Source organism: Etheostoma spectabile, unplaced genomic scaffold, assembly GCF_008692095.1.
Source record: "Etheostoma spectabile isolate EspeVRDwgs_2016 unplaced genomic scaffold, UIUC_Espe_1.0 scaffold00000159, whole genome shotgun sequence".
NCBI classification, from domain to species: Eukaryota; Metazoa; Chordata; class Actinopteri; order Perciformes; family Percidae; genus Etheostoma; species Etheostoma spectabile.
Genome location: NW_022602562.1, coordinates 45,511 through 60,680, shown reverse-complemented (window position 1 = coordinate 60,680; position 15,170 = coordinate 45,511). Strand labels below are relative to the sequence as shown.

The following is a 15,170-nucleotide window of genomic DNA, read 5'->3' as shown; positions in this document are numbered from 1 at the left end:
GTGGGCCCAATGGGGACTGTGGGATTTCATTGGTTTAGCTTGCGAGTATCTTGAGAAATACTCATGCTATTGGCTGAGAAGACCGTTCATTGGAAACTGCACAAACAACAGATTCCAGGGCTGTGCCGAGTGTGAATGTAGCGCGTACACGGAAAAAGTTACACGCGATCAAAACCGAGAAATGATGCATGATCTTGATTTCTGAACGTCGAAGGTTGGCCAGAAACTACAAGATTGTGAGGGGACCAGATAATTATGGATTACAAGGCTTGGATATTCTAATAGCTTGGCATGTTGGCGAAGTAGGAATACCACGTTTTCGGCGATCTTTCACCGCTGTGATTAAAGACACGAGCAGACAGGTAGGAACACACACTCAATTTAGACTCGAATATGTCTGTCTTGCTGTACTTCAGAACATGATTGTAACCGTTGTGAGTCACCTTATTGCTTGTGTGTGGGCTCGATGGAATCATGAGACTTTAAGCTTTCTAACGATGTATGACTTGAGCGTGTTTATGACGGTTTAATGCTTGCAATTTATGACGGAAGTCAGCACTTCCGAAAAACGGCGAAGATAACTCCCGGTGCCGGGACCGAGACGCTCAACAAAGAAGGTATTTTTTATATAATCTATTTTAGTTTTTAATGACTTTATGATAGCTGGAGTTATCAACGGTTTGGACAACTTGTGTTTCAAAGGCTCTGATTGGACGGGACAACATGAGGTGTAAACCTGCGTCACATATTTTATAACCAATGAAAAGCCTTCTGAGGATCTGTTTGATAGATTTCACTCCATGATCATTGGGTTAAAGCGTGTCTGAAATTTACCACGTTTCATCACTCAAAATTTGTCTATATTTAATATTTTGCAAAGGGGGGCAATTGTTGCTCTTGTTACGAGAGATTAGAAATATGGGACAGTGATCAGCCACATCAATACACAGGACACCTGATTTAATATTCTTGTTATGTACATTAGTAAAGATATTATCTATGTGAGTTGCTGAGGTATTAGTCCCTCTGGGGGGGACTGAAATCAGAGGATTAAAGCTAGAGGAGTACAAAGTGTCAGCAACGGCTGAGGAGGACAAGTTTAACTCTGTGAGCTCTGGACAGAGCCTCAAGGTTCTTAAGGTAATGTGGGAAGAACTGGTGTGGAGGGCAAGGTGTAGAACCTGGTCCCTGCCAGACCCCCTCGTTGAAGCTGCACCCAGCACTTTCCCACTGTAGTCTTTCCTGTGGTGTAGCGTGTGTTTGCATCGCAGCTCCAGAACCTGGAAGTGGAACATCATCAGTGGTGGAAGCTGAAGGTTCATCTCCCGGAAGGGGCAGATGTGCAGCAGCTGTTGCAGCCATGTCAGCACGTGTTACCCCTGGAGACGGCATCAGCTGCCCCAGTGGGTGCAGAACATCTCCATATGCCTACTTGTGATGGAGGTAAGATGGCTGTCAAAAGGTCATTGATCAGTGGATGATGCAACATGGGCGTACCATCATATTTCAGGAGGTTTCGGTGTTTCCACACTGCCACAAAGTCCTGCACTAGTCCAAAAGCCCACCTGGAGTCCGTGTAGATAGTCTGGGATGAGCCTGGCAGTCTACATGCTTCAGTGAGGGCAAGGAGACCAGCAGCCTGCACAGAGAAGGGTTTGGGAAGAGGTTTAGCAATCAAGGTTTCTGCATGGCCCACCACAGCCAACCCTAGCTGTCCCTGGCCAGTGTCCGTGTCTTTTCTACTTATGTCCCTCATGTCTCCAAGTCTTCTAGCGGTTATTTATCTCAACTGCCAAAGACAACCTGGTGCCGTTGGTTCCGTCCAGATAGAAGATCTTCTTGACCCTGAACCCTTATTGATAAACATCGCTCGTCACAACTGGGTCCTTCAGACGTTAAGGCCCCGACCTCCAACTGGTGTGATGGTGGTGGTCTCAGCTGGGACTCTTCTTCAGGGAGGACACACACACAATGAATGGAAGGAAGTCAGATAACTGGAAAGCATAGTAATGATTCATATAAATAATGGAGGAATAATACACAAGGTTATATGAAATCATGCTTAAATGTAATTTTCCCTTTACAATATATAATAAAGTGTGTACATATACACAGAAGTACATGGAAACACATCTATGAAGGTTATTAAACAGTAAGGCAATTACTGCAAATGATCCAGTAGATGGAGTCAATACCAACGTCCTGATCCAGGGATGTAGAAGGGTTGGCCGGTCTCCCTGGCTACCAACCTCCTGGTCCAGGTACGACCAGGGATGTAGAAGGGCTGGCCGGTCTTCCTGGCTACCGACCTCCTGGTCCAGGTACGACCAGGGATGTAGAAGGGCTGGCCGGTCTCCCTGGCTACCAACCTCCTGGTCCAGGTAGGACCAGGGATGTAGAAGGGTTGGCCGGTCTTCCTGGATACCAACCTCCTGGTCCAGGTACGACCAGGGATGTAGAAGGGTTGGCCGGTCTCCCTGGCTACCAACCTCCTGGTCCAGGTAGGACCAGGGATGTAGAAGGGCTGGCCGGTCTCCCTGATGTTTAGTTGGGACATTTTGCTTCGAGTTCTCTTGAGTCTCGGATATCTTCTTACTACGTGGGGGGTACAGGAACCGTTCACACACCAACAGGGCAGCATCGGGGGCAACTCGGGGTTCAGTGTCTTGCCCAAGGACACTTTGACAGGAACCACCATCACCACCATCGAAGCACCAACCTTCTGATTGGCAGGTTTACCATAATGCACCTGCACCCTCCATGTAGTTGTGCTGACTAAGAAAGTGTTAGATCATAGACTGTAAATGTTACTATAATATTCATATATACAGTCTCTGGTCTGGATGTTATTAAAGTAACACTAAAATAATTAGAAATAAATCCTGATCGGCAAACAAGTCCTCGATGACGCCCCCCCCCACTGACTTTAAAAGTTAAACAGAAAGACCACAAACTCTCACAGGAACTTCATGCTTTTATTGTGAAAAGATACAGAACTCAAACTAACATGAGACAAGTCCACGGCGTTTCTACAGTTCCAGTTATGATACTCATCATATATAGTAACATGTACATGAATATGCAAAGTAAAACTATACAAATAGATCATTAAAACGTACAATAGGCAAGTAGGAGAAAATGAAGACACTCTAGTAAAAGTACCTCACCGTTGTACTGCAGTACTGCGTTGTTGTAAAATGGTAGTAAAGCTCTGGAATAAGAACTTCATGTTTAGTTTCAAACTAAAGTTGTCTAAAGAAGATTATAGTGATTAAAACTCAGTATTACAGTATTTACAGTACTTGGTTTACAGCTGATATGTGAAGAGGTACACAACCTTATATATATATATATATATATATATATATATATATAACAGAAATTTAGTTTTCCTGCAAACCGACACAGGAAGTTTTTTTATTTTGAAGTTTTGTGTTGTGTACTCTGTCTGTGTTGTGTGTGTGTATGTGTGTGTCTTTGTGTGTATGTGTGTGTGTGTGGTTGTGTATTTGTGTGTGGTTGTGTATTTGTGTGTGTGTGTCTGTGTCTGAGTGTGTGTGTGTGGTTGTGTGTGTGTGTGTGTGTGTGTGTGTGTGTGTGTGTTGTGTGTGTGTTGATGTGTGTGTGTGTGTGTGTGTGTGGTTTTGTGTGTGTGTGGTTGTGTGTCTGTGTCTGTGTATGTGTGTGTGTGTGTTTTGTGTGTGTGTGTGGTTGTGTGTGTGTATGTGTGTGTGTGTGTGTGTGATCCTGTCCAGACTCAGCTGATCAGCAGTGAGAGACAGGAGGAGACTCTCCGTCCTACACAGGACTCAGAGACACTGAGGATCCAGGAGACCAGAACCCAAACCCAGGATAGAGGGTCTGAGTGAATGAGGTGTTGAAGGTGTGGAGGTGGATCAGTGAGTCAGAGGAGACTGTGTAGAAGGACAGAGAGCCAGCAGGACAGTCCACATACACTGCTACTCTACCAGAGACACGGGGGACGGAGACGGAGGTTACTATGTTATTGTGACGGACATAGTAACCACCATCATAGCAGACCAGACTCCAGGACTGATCATTATGTCCAAACATACAGTCTCTATTGTCTCCTCTCCTCCTGATTCCTCTGTAACTCACTGATATATGAACCCGTCCTCTGGTCTGGACCTCCCAGTAACAGGGACCAGTCAGACCATCTCTACACAGCAGCTGATGATAGGACTTAAACCTCTCTGGATGATCAGGATATGGCTGATCCTCCTCCACCCGGGTCACCGTCCTGTTGTTGTGAGACAGTTTGAGGTTCCTGTCCACCGTGTTGGTGTCGACTGTGAGTTCACAGGAATCTGACGGAGACAACGAGACACAACACAGCTGCAGTTATTAACCAATCAGCTCTTTGGTGATGACATCACAGGGTTGATGAGTGATGTCACAGTCTGATGAATGAAATTAAAACACACTTACACTTCCTCAGACCTGGTGTCAACCATCTGACTCCAGCAGGCTCCACCCTGAAAGGAGGGGGGGGGGTTTACATCACTCTCTCACACAGCTGGGTTCCTCTACCTGTCTCTCTCTCTAACCTGTCTCTCTCTAACCTGTCTCTCTCTAACCTCTCTCTCTCTAACCTGTCTCTCTCTCTAACCTGTCTCTCTCTCTCTCTAACCTGTCTCTCTCTCTTACCTGTCTCTCTCTCTAACCTGTCTCTCTCTCTCTAACCTGTCTCTCTCTAACCTGTCTCTCTCTCTCTAACCTGTCTCTCTCTCTCTAACCTGTCTCTCTCTCTCTATAACCTGTCTCTCTCTCTCTAACCTGTCTCTCTCTCTAACCTGTCTCTCTCTCTCTAAGCTGTCTCTCTCTCTAACCTGTCTCTCTCTCTCTAACCTGTCTCTCTCTAAACTCTCTCTCTAACCTGTCTCTCTCTCTCTAACCTGTCTCTCTCTAACCTGTCTCTCTCTCTCTCTAACCTGTCTCTCTCTCTAACCTCTCTCTCTCTCTAACCTGTCTCTCTCTCTAACCTCTCTCTCTCTATCCTGTCTCTCTCCTCTCTCTCTCTAACCTGTCTCTCTCTCTCTAACCTGTCTCTCTCTCTCTAACCTGTCTCTCTCTCTAACCTATCTCTCTCTAACCTGTCTCTCTCTAACCTGTCTCTCTTTCTCTAACCTGTCTCTCTTTCTCTAACCTGTCTCTCTCTCTAACCTGTCTCTTTCTCTAACCTGTCTCTCTCTCTAACCTGTCTCTCTCTCTCTAACCTGTCCCTCTCTCTCTAACCTGTCTCTCTCTAACCTGTCTCTCTCTCTCTCTAACCTCTCTCCCTCTAACCTCTCTCTTTCTCTAACCTGTCTCTCTCTCTCTCTCTAACCTGTCCCTCTCTCTCTCACCTGTCTCTCTCTCTAACCTGTCTCTCTCTCTAACCTGTCTCTCTCTCTCTCTAACCTGTCTCTCTCTAACCTGTCTCTCTCTCTCTAACCTGTCTCTCTCTAACCTGTCTCCCTCTCTAACCTGTCCCTCTCTCTAACCTGTCTCTCTCTACCTGTCTCTCTCTAACCTGTCTCTCTCTCTCTCTAACCTGTCTCTCTCTAACCTGTCTTTCTCTAACCTGTCTCTGTCTCTCTCTAACCTGTCTCTGTCTCTCTCTAACCTGTCTCTCTCTCTAACCTGTCTCTCTCTCTAACCTGTCTCTCTCTAACTTGTCTCTCTCTCTAACCTGTCTCTCTCTCTCTAACCTGTCTCACTCTCTAACCTGCCTCTCTCTCTCTAACCTCTCTCTTTCTCTAACCTGTCTCTCTCTCTCTCTCTAACCTGTCCTCTCTCTCTCACCTGTCTCTCTCTCTAACCTGTCTCTCTCTCTAACCTGTCTCTCTCTAACCTGTCTCTCTCTCTCTAACCTGTCTCCCTCCCTCACTAACCTGTCCCTCTCTCTAACCTGTCTCTCTCTAACCTGTCTCTCTCTCTCTCTAACCTGTCTCTCTCTCTCTCTCTAACCTGTCTCTCTCTAACCTGTCTTTCTCTAACCTGTCTCTGTCTCTCTCTAACCTGTCTCTCTCTCTCTAACCTGTCTCTCTCTCTAACCTGTCTCTCTCTCTCTCTAATCTGTCTCTCTCTCTAACTTGTCTCTCTCTCTCTCTAATCTGTCTCTCTCTCTCTCTCTAACCTGTCTCTCTCTAACCTGTCTTTCTCTAACCTGTCTCTGTCTCTCTCTAACCTGTCTCTCTCTCTCTAACCTGTCTCTCTCTCTAACCTGTCTCTCTCTCTCTCTAACCTGTCTCTCTCTCTAACCTGTCTCTCTCTCTCTAATCTGTCTCTCTCTCTAACTTGTCTCTCTCTCTAACCTGTCTCTCTCTCTCTAACCTGTCTCACTCTCTAACCTGTCGCTCTCTCTCTAACCTGTCTCTCTCTCTCTAACCTGTCTCTCTCTAACCTGTCTCTCTCTCTAACCTGTCTCTCTCTAACTTGTCTCTCTCTCTAACATGTCTCTCTCTCTCTAACCTGTCTCACTCTCTAACCTGTCGCTCTCTCTCTAACCTGTCTCTCTCTCTCTAACCTCTCTTTCTCTAACCTGTCTCTCTTTCTCTCTCTCTAACCTGTCTCTCTCTCTAACCTGTCTCTCTCTCTCTAACCTGTCTCTCTCTAACCTGTCTCCCTCTCTAAACCTGTCCCTCTCTCTAACCTGTCTCTCTCTCTAACCTGTCTCTCTCTCTCTAACCTGTCTCTCTCTCTGACCTGTCTCTCTCTAACCTGTCTCTCTCTCTAACCTGTCCATCTCTCTCTAACCTGTCTCTCTCTCTCTAACCTGTCTCTCTCACACAGCTTGGTTCTGATCTAATGTAGCGCTGAGATTTACTCATTAATATTCATATTTGGGCCGTCAGTCCATTAAAATATGTAATTAAGACATGAATGACAGATATGTTACAGAGTCCAAATCCAGGGTTCCCGGACCTTTTCCAAGGTCAGATTCAAGCACTTTCCAGGTCCATTGCAGCTTTTTCCAGCACCTTCCAGCCCGGTGAGATCCAGACCAACACATATTGGACATTATGATCAGAGCCGTTGTCTCATTAAAAGACAGAATACTGTAAACAGACACACTGGGTCTGGTAACAGCAGAAGGACCAGGTCTTTAATCTGGATCTACTACATGGATCAGAGTCTAAGGGGACTGGAACCTGTCTCTCTCTCCAACCTGTCTCTCTCTCTAAGGCTTTGGTAACAGCAGAAGGACCAGGTCTTTAATCTGGATCTACTACATGTAGAGATGTTCTGATTCTGATGCCAGTATCAGAAATGCCTCTGATACTGCTGAAAATGGCATCGGTATCATCGAGTACTGGAGTACAGGAACCGATCCGACACCACGTAAACTATTAGAAATAGGAATCTATTTACTGGTTAGCTCCGTTAGCTCGGACACAGTTCTTCTTCGCTGCTCTTAAAATAGTTGCGCTGCTGTTTTAGAGGGGCAAAGAAGAACTGATCCCCTAACGCCTCCTTAAACAAGCTAGCATTAGCGCATCATGTCGGCAGTTTGCTAGGACTCTACGGTGGATGTTCCCACCGGTAAGACGGCGACATGTAACATATCCAGAGAAGCAGTTTAGAGGGGCAGCACGAGAGTTGCAAATTTCAACAGCAGCAACTTAATTAAACATTTGAAGACGCGTCACGCTAAAGAGCTCAACGAATTTAAAAAAGCTAAAAGGAAGAACTGCAGCAGCAAACTCTGGAAACGGCCTTCAGCAACGAGATAAATCCCCCAAAGGATAACCAACAGCCAATAAGCAACAAGGATAACCAACAGACAATAAGCAACAAGGATAACCAACAGCCAATAAGCAACAAGGATAACCAACAGCCAATAAGCAACAAGGATAACCAACAGCCAATAAGCAACGAGGATAACCAACAGCCAATAAGCAACAAGGATAACCAACAGCCAATAAGCAATAAGGATAACCAACAGCCAATAAGCAACAAGGATAACCAACAGCCAATAAGCAACCAGCTAACCTAACCCTGACCCCCCAGGACAGGATGTATTTACAATAACTACTCTGTAGTATTGTATTAATGTGTATTATTATATTAGTGTGTATTATAGTATATTAGTGTGTATTATTATATTAGTGTGGATTATATTAATGTGGATTATTATACTAATGTGGATTATATTAATGTGGATTATTATATTAGTGTGGATTATATTCATGTGGATTATTATATTAGTGTGGATTATATTAATGTGGATTATTATATTAGTGTGGATTATATTAATGTGGATTATTATACTAATGTGGATTATATTAATGTGATTATTATATTAGTGTGTATTATATTAATGTGGATTATTATATTAGTGTGTATTATATTAATGTTGATTATTATATTAGTGTGTATGGAGGAAAGTCAAGATCATGTTTGTCCAAACTCCATCACCTATTAACAAAGGGAGTTATGATTTTAGTTCCTGGAGATGTTCTCCTTTAAAACGTCCTACACTAATATCTCCTTCTTGTTGATCAGTGTGTGTACCTGAGAGTGTCCAGTCTCCAGAGAGGATCCTTCAGTCCCGCTGACAGCAGCTTCACTCCTGAGTCTCCTGGATGATTGTAGCTCAGGTCCAGCTCTCTCAGATGGGAGGGGTTGGAGCTCAGAGCTGAGACCAGAGAAGAACAGCCTTCCTCTGAGATCAGACAGCCTGACACACTGGAAAACACACAGAACAACATACAGGAAGCCTCTGTCAACACGTGGAGCCATGTGCTAGTTCTTTCTTTGCTCATTGTCCAGGTACATTTTAGTCCAGATTTTGAATAATCTTCAAAATTATCTGCAGGATTTAATTATTGAGTCTCAAAACTACTGCTAAAGTTCATCACATCAACAGACACAAAGCTACACGTCAGCTGTTTATCAACTAAAGTTAGTCAGAGTTTAAATGGTCATCAGTTGAACGGGTTAATGAATCCTGACCTGAGAGTCTCCAGAGTGCAGTGTGGACTCTTCAGTCCATCAGAGACCAGCTCCACTCCTGAATCCTGCAGGTTGTTGTTACTCAGGTCCAGCTCTCTCAGACTAGAGGACTGGGAGCTGAGAACTGAGGACAGAGCTTCACAGCTTCTCTCTGACAGGTTACAGACCCTCAGCCTGGAGAGACAACAGGAAACAAGACAGGTAACATCTGTAGGTTTAAATGTTGAGTCTGGAATTTATAGATTTAGTATATTAAATCCTCTTTCAGTTTAAGTCCTTTCTGTTTAATTCTAAACAAGTTGCAGATAACTAATCAAGACTGAACTAGGTATCAAAGTCACATGATAATAAATAAAAAAAATATTCTAGAACTCAGCCACAATTCATATTTCAGGCTTTGTGACATATGATTATGAATACAAAAAAAAAATACTTAGGAAACATTCAAAGACTTTCTGAAATCAGTCCTGACATGAGAAGGGCTGTTTAAATTAATTTAAAAGAACAACTACACAAACATCTCAAATTAAAGACAAAGAGTAAGTTGGTCTGACTTGAGAGTCTCCAGTGTGCAGTGTGGACTCTTCAGTCCATCAGAGATCAGCTTCACTCCTGAATCCTGCAGGTTGTTGTTTCTCAGGTCCAGCTCTCTCAGACTAGAGGACTGGGAGCTGAGAACTGAGGACAGAGCTTCACAGCTTCTCTCTGACAGGTTACAGCCACTCAGCCTGGAGAGACAACAGGAAACAAGACAGGTAACATCTGTAGGTTTAAATGTTGAGTCTGGAATTTATAGATTTAGTATATTAAATCCTCTTTCAGTTTAAGTCCTTTCTGTTTAATTCTAAACAAGTTGCAGATGACTAATCAAGACTGAACAAGGTATCAAATCTTCTTCCTCTATTAAGAAAGCAAAATCTGATTTTTATCTGTCAGCCACTACTAATACTTTAAATGACCCCAGAAAATTTTGGAAGGCTATAAAATTACTCTTTCCTAACAGAGACAGTATTAATGTTCCTTCTTCTATTATGAAAGAGTCTGTAGTAGTTTATGACAAGCTGGAGCTATTGAATCATTTTAATGAGCATTTTATTCAGTCGGGTTCTTTGTTTGACACTGCTTGTCCTTATACTGTGACATCTTGTAGAGATGTACCAGTCACTACAAGTGTCTTCAATCTCGCTCCATTTTCAGTGGATGACGTTCAAAAAGCACTAAAAGGACTGATTCCTGAAAAACCCCCAGGACCTGATCTTATAGAACCCTATTTCTTAAAAATAGCTGCTGATTGTGTAGCACAGCCTCTAACGTACCTTTTTAACCTTACTTTAAAGAGCAACACTATTCCTAAAATATGGAAATCTGCATTTGTTTGCCCATTACTGAAAGGGGTGATCCGTCAAACTTAAATAATTATAGACCAATTTCTAATTTGTCTGTTTTGGCCAAAACGCTTGAATCCCTGGTGAGTGAACAGATGAAAGACTTCTTGCATGGTCAGGATATTTTATCCCCAGTTCAGTCAGGTTTTAGAAAAAAACATAGTACCATCACAGCTGCAATGAAGGTGATAATTATATCTCTGTTGCTCGTGACAAGAAGCAGCACTGTGCATCACTTTTATTGACTTGTCAAAGCTTTTGACACGGTTGATCATGATGTTTTAAAGATTAGGCTTCTTAAATCGGGGTTTTCAAAGAAAACTGTCTCTTGGTTCTCAAACTATCTTAGTGACAGAACTCAGTGCGTTAAGCATGATGGTGTTCACTCTGGTATTTTACCAATCTTTAAAGGGGTTCCACAAGGCTCTGTATTAGGCCCTCTTTTATTTACTATTTATATAAATGATCTTAATCGGCATGTGTCTGATGCAAACTTTCATTTTTATGCAGATGACACAGTTATTTATTGCTGTGCACCCTCTCTTAAACAAGCCATTGCACATTTACAGAATGCTTTCAATGTGGTCCAAAATACTTTGCTACAGCTGAAACTTGTGCTCAATGCAGACAAAACCAAATGTATGCTTTTCACAGACCTTCGGAACAGGCCACTGAATGTTCCCTCAGTGGTTACTCTTGATGGACGTGAAATACTTATAAGTATCTTGGTATTGTTATTGATGACTGCCTATCTTTTAAGCCTCATGTTCACTGTCTAGTGAGAAAGTTGAGACTAAAATTGGGTTTTTACTTTCGAAATAAGCTGTGCTTTTCTTTTAATGTTAAAAAACGGTTAGTGGCATCAACTTTTTTGACTGTGCTGGATTATGGTGATATACTATATATGCATTCATCTGCTCGATGCCTTCAGATGATTGACGCAGCCTATCATGCATCGTTGAGATTTATTACTAATTGTAGAGTTCGCACCCATCACTGTGAGCTGTATTCTCGTGTAGGGTGGTCTGCCTTGGCTACACGGAGGCTTTGTCATTGGTATACATTTATAGATAAAGCTATTCTTGGTGCGCTTCCAACTTATTTATGTTCACTACTTATGAAGAAAAGTACTGGTCATTACTCTCTCCGTTCTCAGGCTGTTGTCTTGTTTTCTGTCCCACGTGTCAGGACTGAGCTGGGTAAAAAGGCCTTTGCTTACTCTGCTCCCTTTACATGGAATTTGCTGCAGAAGAACTTGAAACTTAGTAAATTGGTTCCTTTGAGTATTTTTAAGCTGAAAATGAAAAGCTTTGAGTTGGACTCCCTCACATGTCAATGTTTTAATTGAGATTTTATTGTAAGTGCATATTTGGTTTTCTTGTCTTTGTACGTATGTAATGATGTGATGTAATTTTGATGCCTATCTTGGCCAGGTCTCCCTTGCAAAAGAGATTTTTAATCTCAATGGGTAATACCTGGTTAAATAAAGGATAAATAAAAAAAAATAAATAAATAAAAAAAGTCACATGATAATAAAATAAAAAAAATATTTCTAGAACTCAGCCACAATTCATATTTCAGGCTTTGTGACATATGATTATGAATACAAAAAAAATACTTAGGAAACATTCAAAGACCTTCTGAAATTAGTCCTGACATGAGAAGGGCTGTTTAAATTAAATGAAGCTTAAAGTAAATAGAAACATCATCAAATTAAAGACAAAGAGTAAGTTGGTCTGACCTGAGAGTCTCCAGAGTGCAGTGTGGACTCTTCAGTCCATCGGAGACCAGCTTCCCTCCTGAATCCTGCAGGTTGTTGTTACTCAGGTCCAGCTCTCTCAGACTAGAGGACTGGGAGCTGAGAACTGAGGACAGAGCTTCCCAGCTTCTCTCTGACAGGTTACAGCCACTCAGCCTGGAGAGACAACAGGAAGTTATTTATTATTAACTCCTGTTGTAAAAAGATAGCAGAGTATTTATTGATGAATAAATCACACGTACAGAGCTTTTTTGGAGGCTTTGACCACTGGCAGCAGCCTCAGAAGAGCCTCCTCTGAAGCAGAGTATTTCTTCAGGTCAAACACGTCCAGATCTTCTTCTGATGACAGTAAGATGAAGACCAGAGCTGACCACTGAGCAGGAGACAGTTTATCTGTGGAGAGACGTCCTGAACTCAGGGACCATTGGATCTGCTCCACTAGAGAACGATCATTCAGTTCATTCAGACAGTGGAACAGATTGATGCTTCTCTCTGCAGACAGATCCTCATCCATCTTCTCCTTGATGTACTTCACTGTTTCCTGATTGGTCTCTGAGCTACTTCCTGTCTGTGTCATCAGACCTCGTAGGAGACTCTGATTGGTCTGCAGAGAAAGACCCAGGAAGAAGCGGAGGAACAAGTCCAAGTGTCCATTTAGACTCTGTAAGGCCTTGTCCACAGCATTCTGGTAGAACTGTGCTGATGATGTTTTTGTTCCTGACAGCAGGTTGACTCCAGAGTCGGTGAAGGTCAGATGGACATGAAGAGCAGCCAGAAACTCCTGAACACTCAGATGGACGAAGCAGAACACCTTGTCCTGGTACAGTCCACTCTCCTCTTTAAAGATCTGTGTGAACACTCCTGAGACCACTGAGGCTGCTCTGATATCAATGCCACACTCTGTCAGGTCTGATTCATAGAAGATCAGGTTGCCTTTCTGCAGCTGCTCAAAAGCCAGTTTTCCCAGAGACTCAATCATCTTCCTGGTCTCTGGACTCCAGGTTTGATCCGTCTCAGTTCTTCCATCATACTTGACATTCTTCTGTTTGGACTGAACCACCAGGAAGTGGATGTACATCTCAGTCAGGGTCTTGGGCAGTTCTCCTCCCTCTCTGGTCTTCAACACCTTCTCCAGAACTGTAGCAGTGATCCAGCAGAAGACTGGGATGTGGCACATGATGTGGAGGCTTCGTGATCTCTTGATGTGGGAGATGATTCTGCTGGCCTGCTCCTCATCTTTGAATCTCTTCCTGAAGTACTCCTCCTTCTGGGCGTCAGTGAACCCTCTGACCTCTGTCACCATGTCAACACACCCAGGAGGGATCTGATTGGCTGCTGCAGGTCGTGTGGTTATCCAGAGGCGAGCAGAGGGAAGCAGTTTCCCCCTGATGAGGTTTGTCAGCAGCACACCCACTGAGGTGGACTTTGTAACATCAGTCAGGATTTTAGTGTTGATGAAGTCCAGAGGAAGTCGACACTCATCCAGACCGTCAAAGATGAAGACCACCGGGACCTCTTCAAACCTGCTGAGTCCTGCTTCTTTGGTTTCACTAAAGAAGTAATCAACAAGTTCCACCAAGCTGAACTTTCTCTCTTTCAGCACATTCAGCTCTCTGAAGGTGAATGGGAATAAGAACTGGATGTCCTGGTTGGCTTTGCCTTCAGCCCAGTCCAGAGTGAACTTCTGTGTTAAGACTGTTTTCCCGATGCCAGCCACTCCCGTTGTCATCACTGCTCTGATTGGTTCATCTCTTCCAGGTGGGGTTTTAAAGATGTCTTCTTGTCTGATTGTTGGTTCTGGTCTGTCTGGTTTCCAGGATGCTGTTTCAATCTGTCTGACCTCATGTTCTTCATTGACCCCTGCAGCCCCTCCCTTCAGGAGGTAGATCTCTGTGAACATCTGATCCAGAACAGTTTGTTTTCCTGCTTTAGCAATCCCCTCAAACGCACTCTGGAACTTCCTGTCTAACTTAGATTGGAGTTTACGCTTACAAACTCCTGCTGGACTTCCTGAATGAACACAGAACAAAGAAGATCAGTAGGTGATTTATAAAGAAACAGGAACATACTCTGACCCTTCTCTGGAGACATTAGTAAACGTCCCACTAGTCCAGCAAGTTAAATCTTTAGAGAAATCCTCTTACTGCTCTGCAGACGGTCAGCCAGCTCGTCCTGGTTCATTCTCCTCAGGAAGTGCAGTGTGATCTTCAGAAACGCCTCTCTGCTCCTCCTCTGCTCTTCATCCTCACCCTCACTCTGACTCTCGGGGCATTCTGGGTAATCTGGTCTCAGAAGCTTCTGAATCTTCTTCAGCTCGTTCTTCACAAAAGTGACAATGTTCTCCTCCAGCAGCTGGAGCAGAAGAAGATATGAATCAAATCAGATTGAAATCATGGAAGCAGATCAGATCCATGATGGACAGACTGAGGACCCTCTGGTCTGAACAGGGCAGCATGGAGATGATTGGGAACAGAATAGATGTAAAAGTAGTTGGTGTACATGTACAGACCATAAAGATGGAGTCCAGGTGGGTTTGATGCTGCTGGGCAGGCTGACCACTGGGACCTTCTTCCAGTCTGTGGAGGAATCAGGAAGAATTATCTCCCATCATGTCTGTCCACACAGAGACACACACAAGGTAATAATGGGGGGGGGGGGCTAAGAAGTTAAGAAGAAATGAAGTTGAGAGGCCAGGAGAGATTAAATTCCATAAGCCTCAGTGAAGAGATATGTTTTAAGCTGGGTTTTAAAGGTTATAATAGAGGAGGCAGAGCGAATGTCAAGGGGAAGCTTGTTCCAGAGATGGTGCACTGACACAGAAGGCTCTGTCACCAAATGTCCTGAGCCTGGAATTAGGGACAGCAAGCAGGTCCTTGTCAGAGGACCGCAGGGACCGTGACTGAGTGTATGGGTGGAGCAGATCTGTTAGGTACTGAGGTGCAGGTCCATGGAGAGATTTGTATGTCAGTAGGAGAATACTATCTTAACCCAGTACCCTTGCACTACGCACATTTAAATAATTGTATTTCATTGCACTCATGCCTCTATCTTGTTTCTGTTTAGAGTGT

At 43.6% G+C, this 15,170-nt stretch overlaps 1 protein-coding gene across 1 annotated transcript; it reads right to left on the bottom strand.

Annotated features, from left to right (window-relative positions):
* Positions 1 to 3,554: 3,554 nt before the first annotated feature.
* LOC116674401 (NLR family CARD domain-containing protein 3-like) lies at positions 3,555 to 14,668 on the bottom strand. The gene is made up of 7 exons (XM_032506886.1): positions 14,612 to 14,668; positions 14,247 to 14,454; positions 12,345 to 14,112; positions 9,513 to 9,686; positions 8,518 to 8,691; positions 4,450 to 4,496; positions 3,555 to 4,328 (listed from the first exon to the last, which is right to left on the bottom strand). Exons 1-7 carry the CDS (start codon positions 14,612 to 14,614, stop codon positions 3,799 to 3,801), a joined length of 2,904 nt encoding a protein of 967 aa, XP_032362777.1. The 5' UTR covers positions 14,615 to 14,668; the 3' UTR covers positions 3,555 to 3,798.
* Between the last annotated feature and the right edge of the window lie 502 nt (positions 14,669 to 15,170).

Coding starts and splice junctions, on each gene's coding strand:
- LOC116674401 (XM_032506886.1), bottom strand. Junction 14,113..14,246: donor GGCTGACCGTCTGCAGAGCA/GTAAGAGGATTT, acceptor GTGTTCATTCAG/GAAGTCCAGCAGGAGTTTGT. Junction 9,687..12,344: donor AAAGCCTCCAAAAAAGCTCT/GTACGTGTGATT, acceptor TTGTCTCTCCAG/GCTGAGTGGCTGTAACCTGT.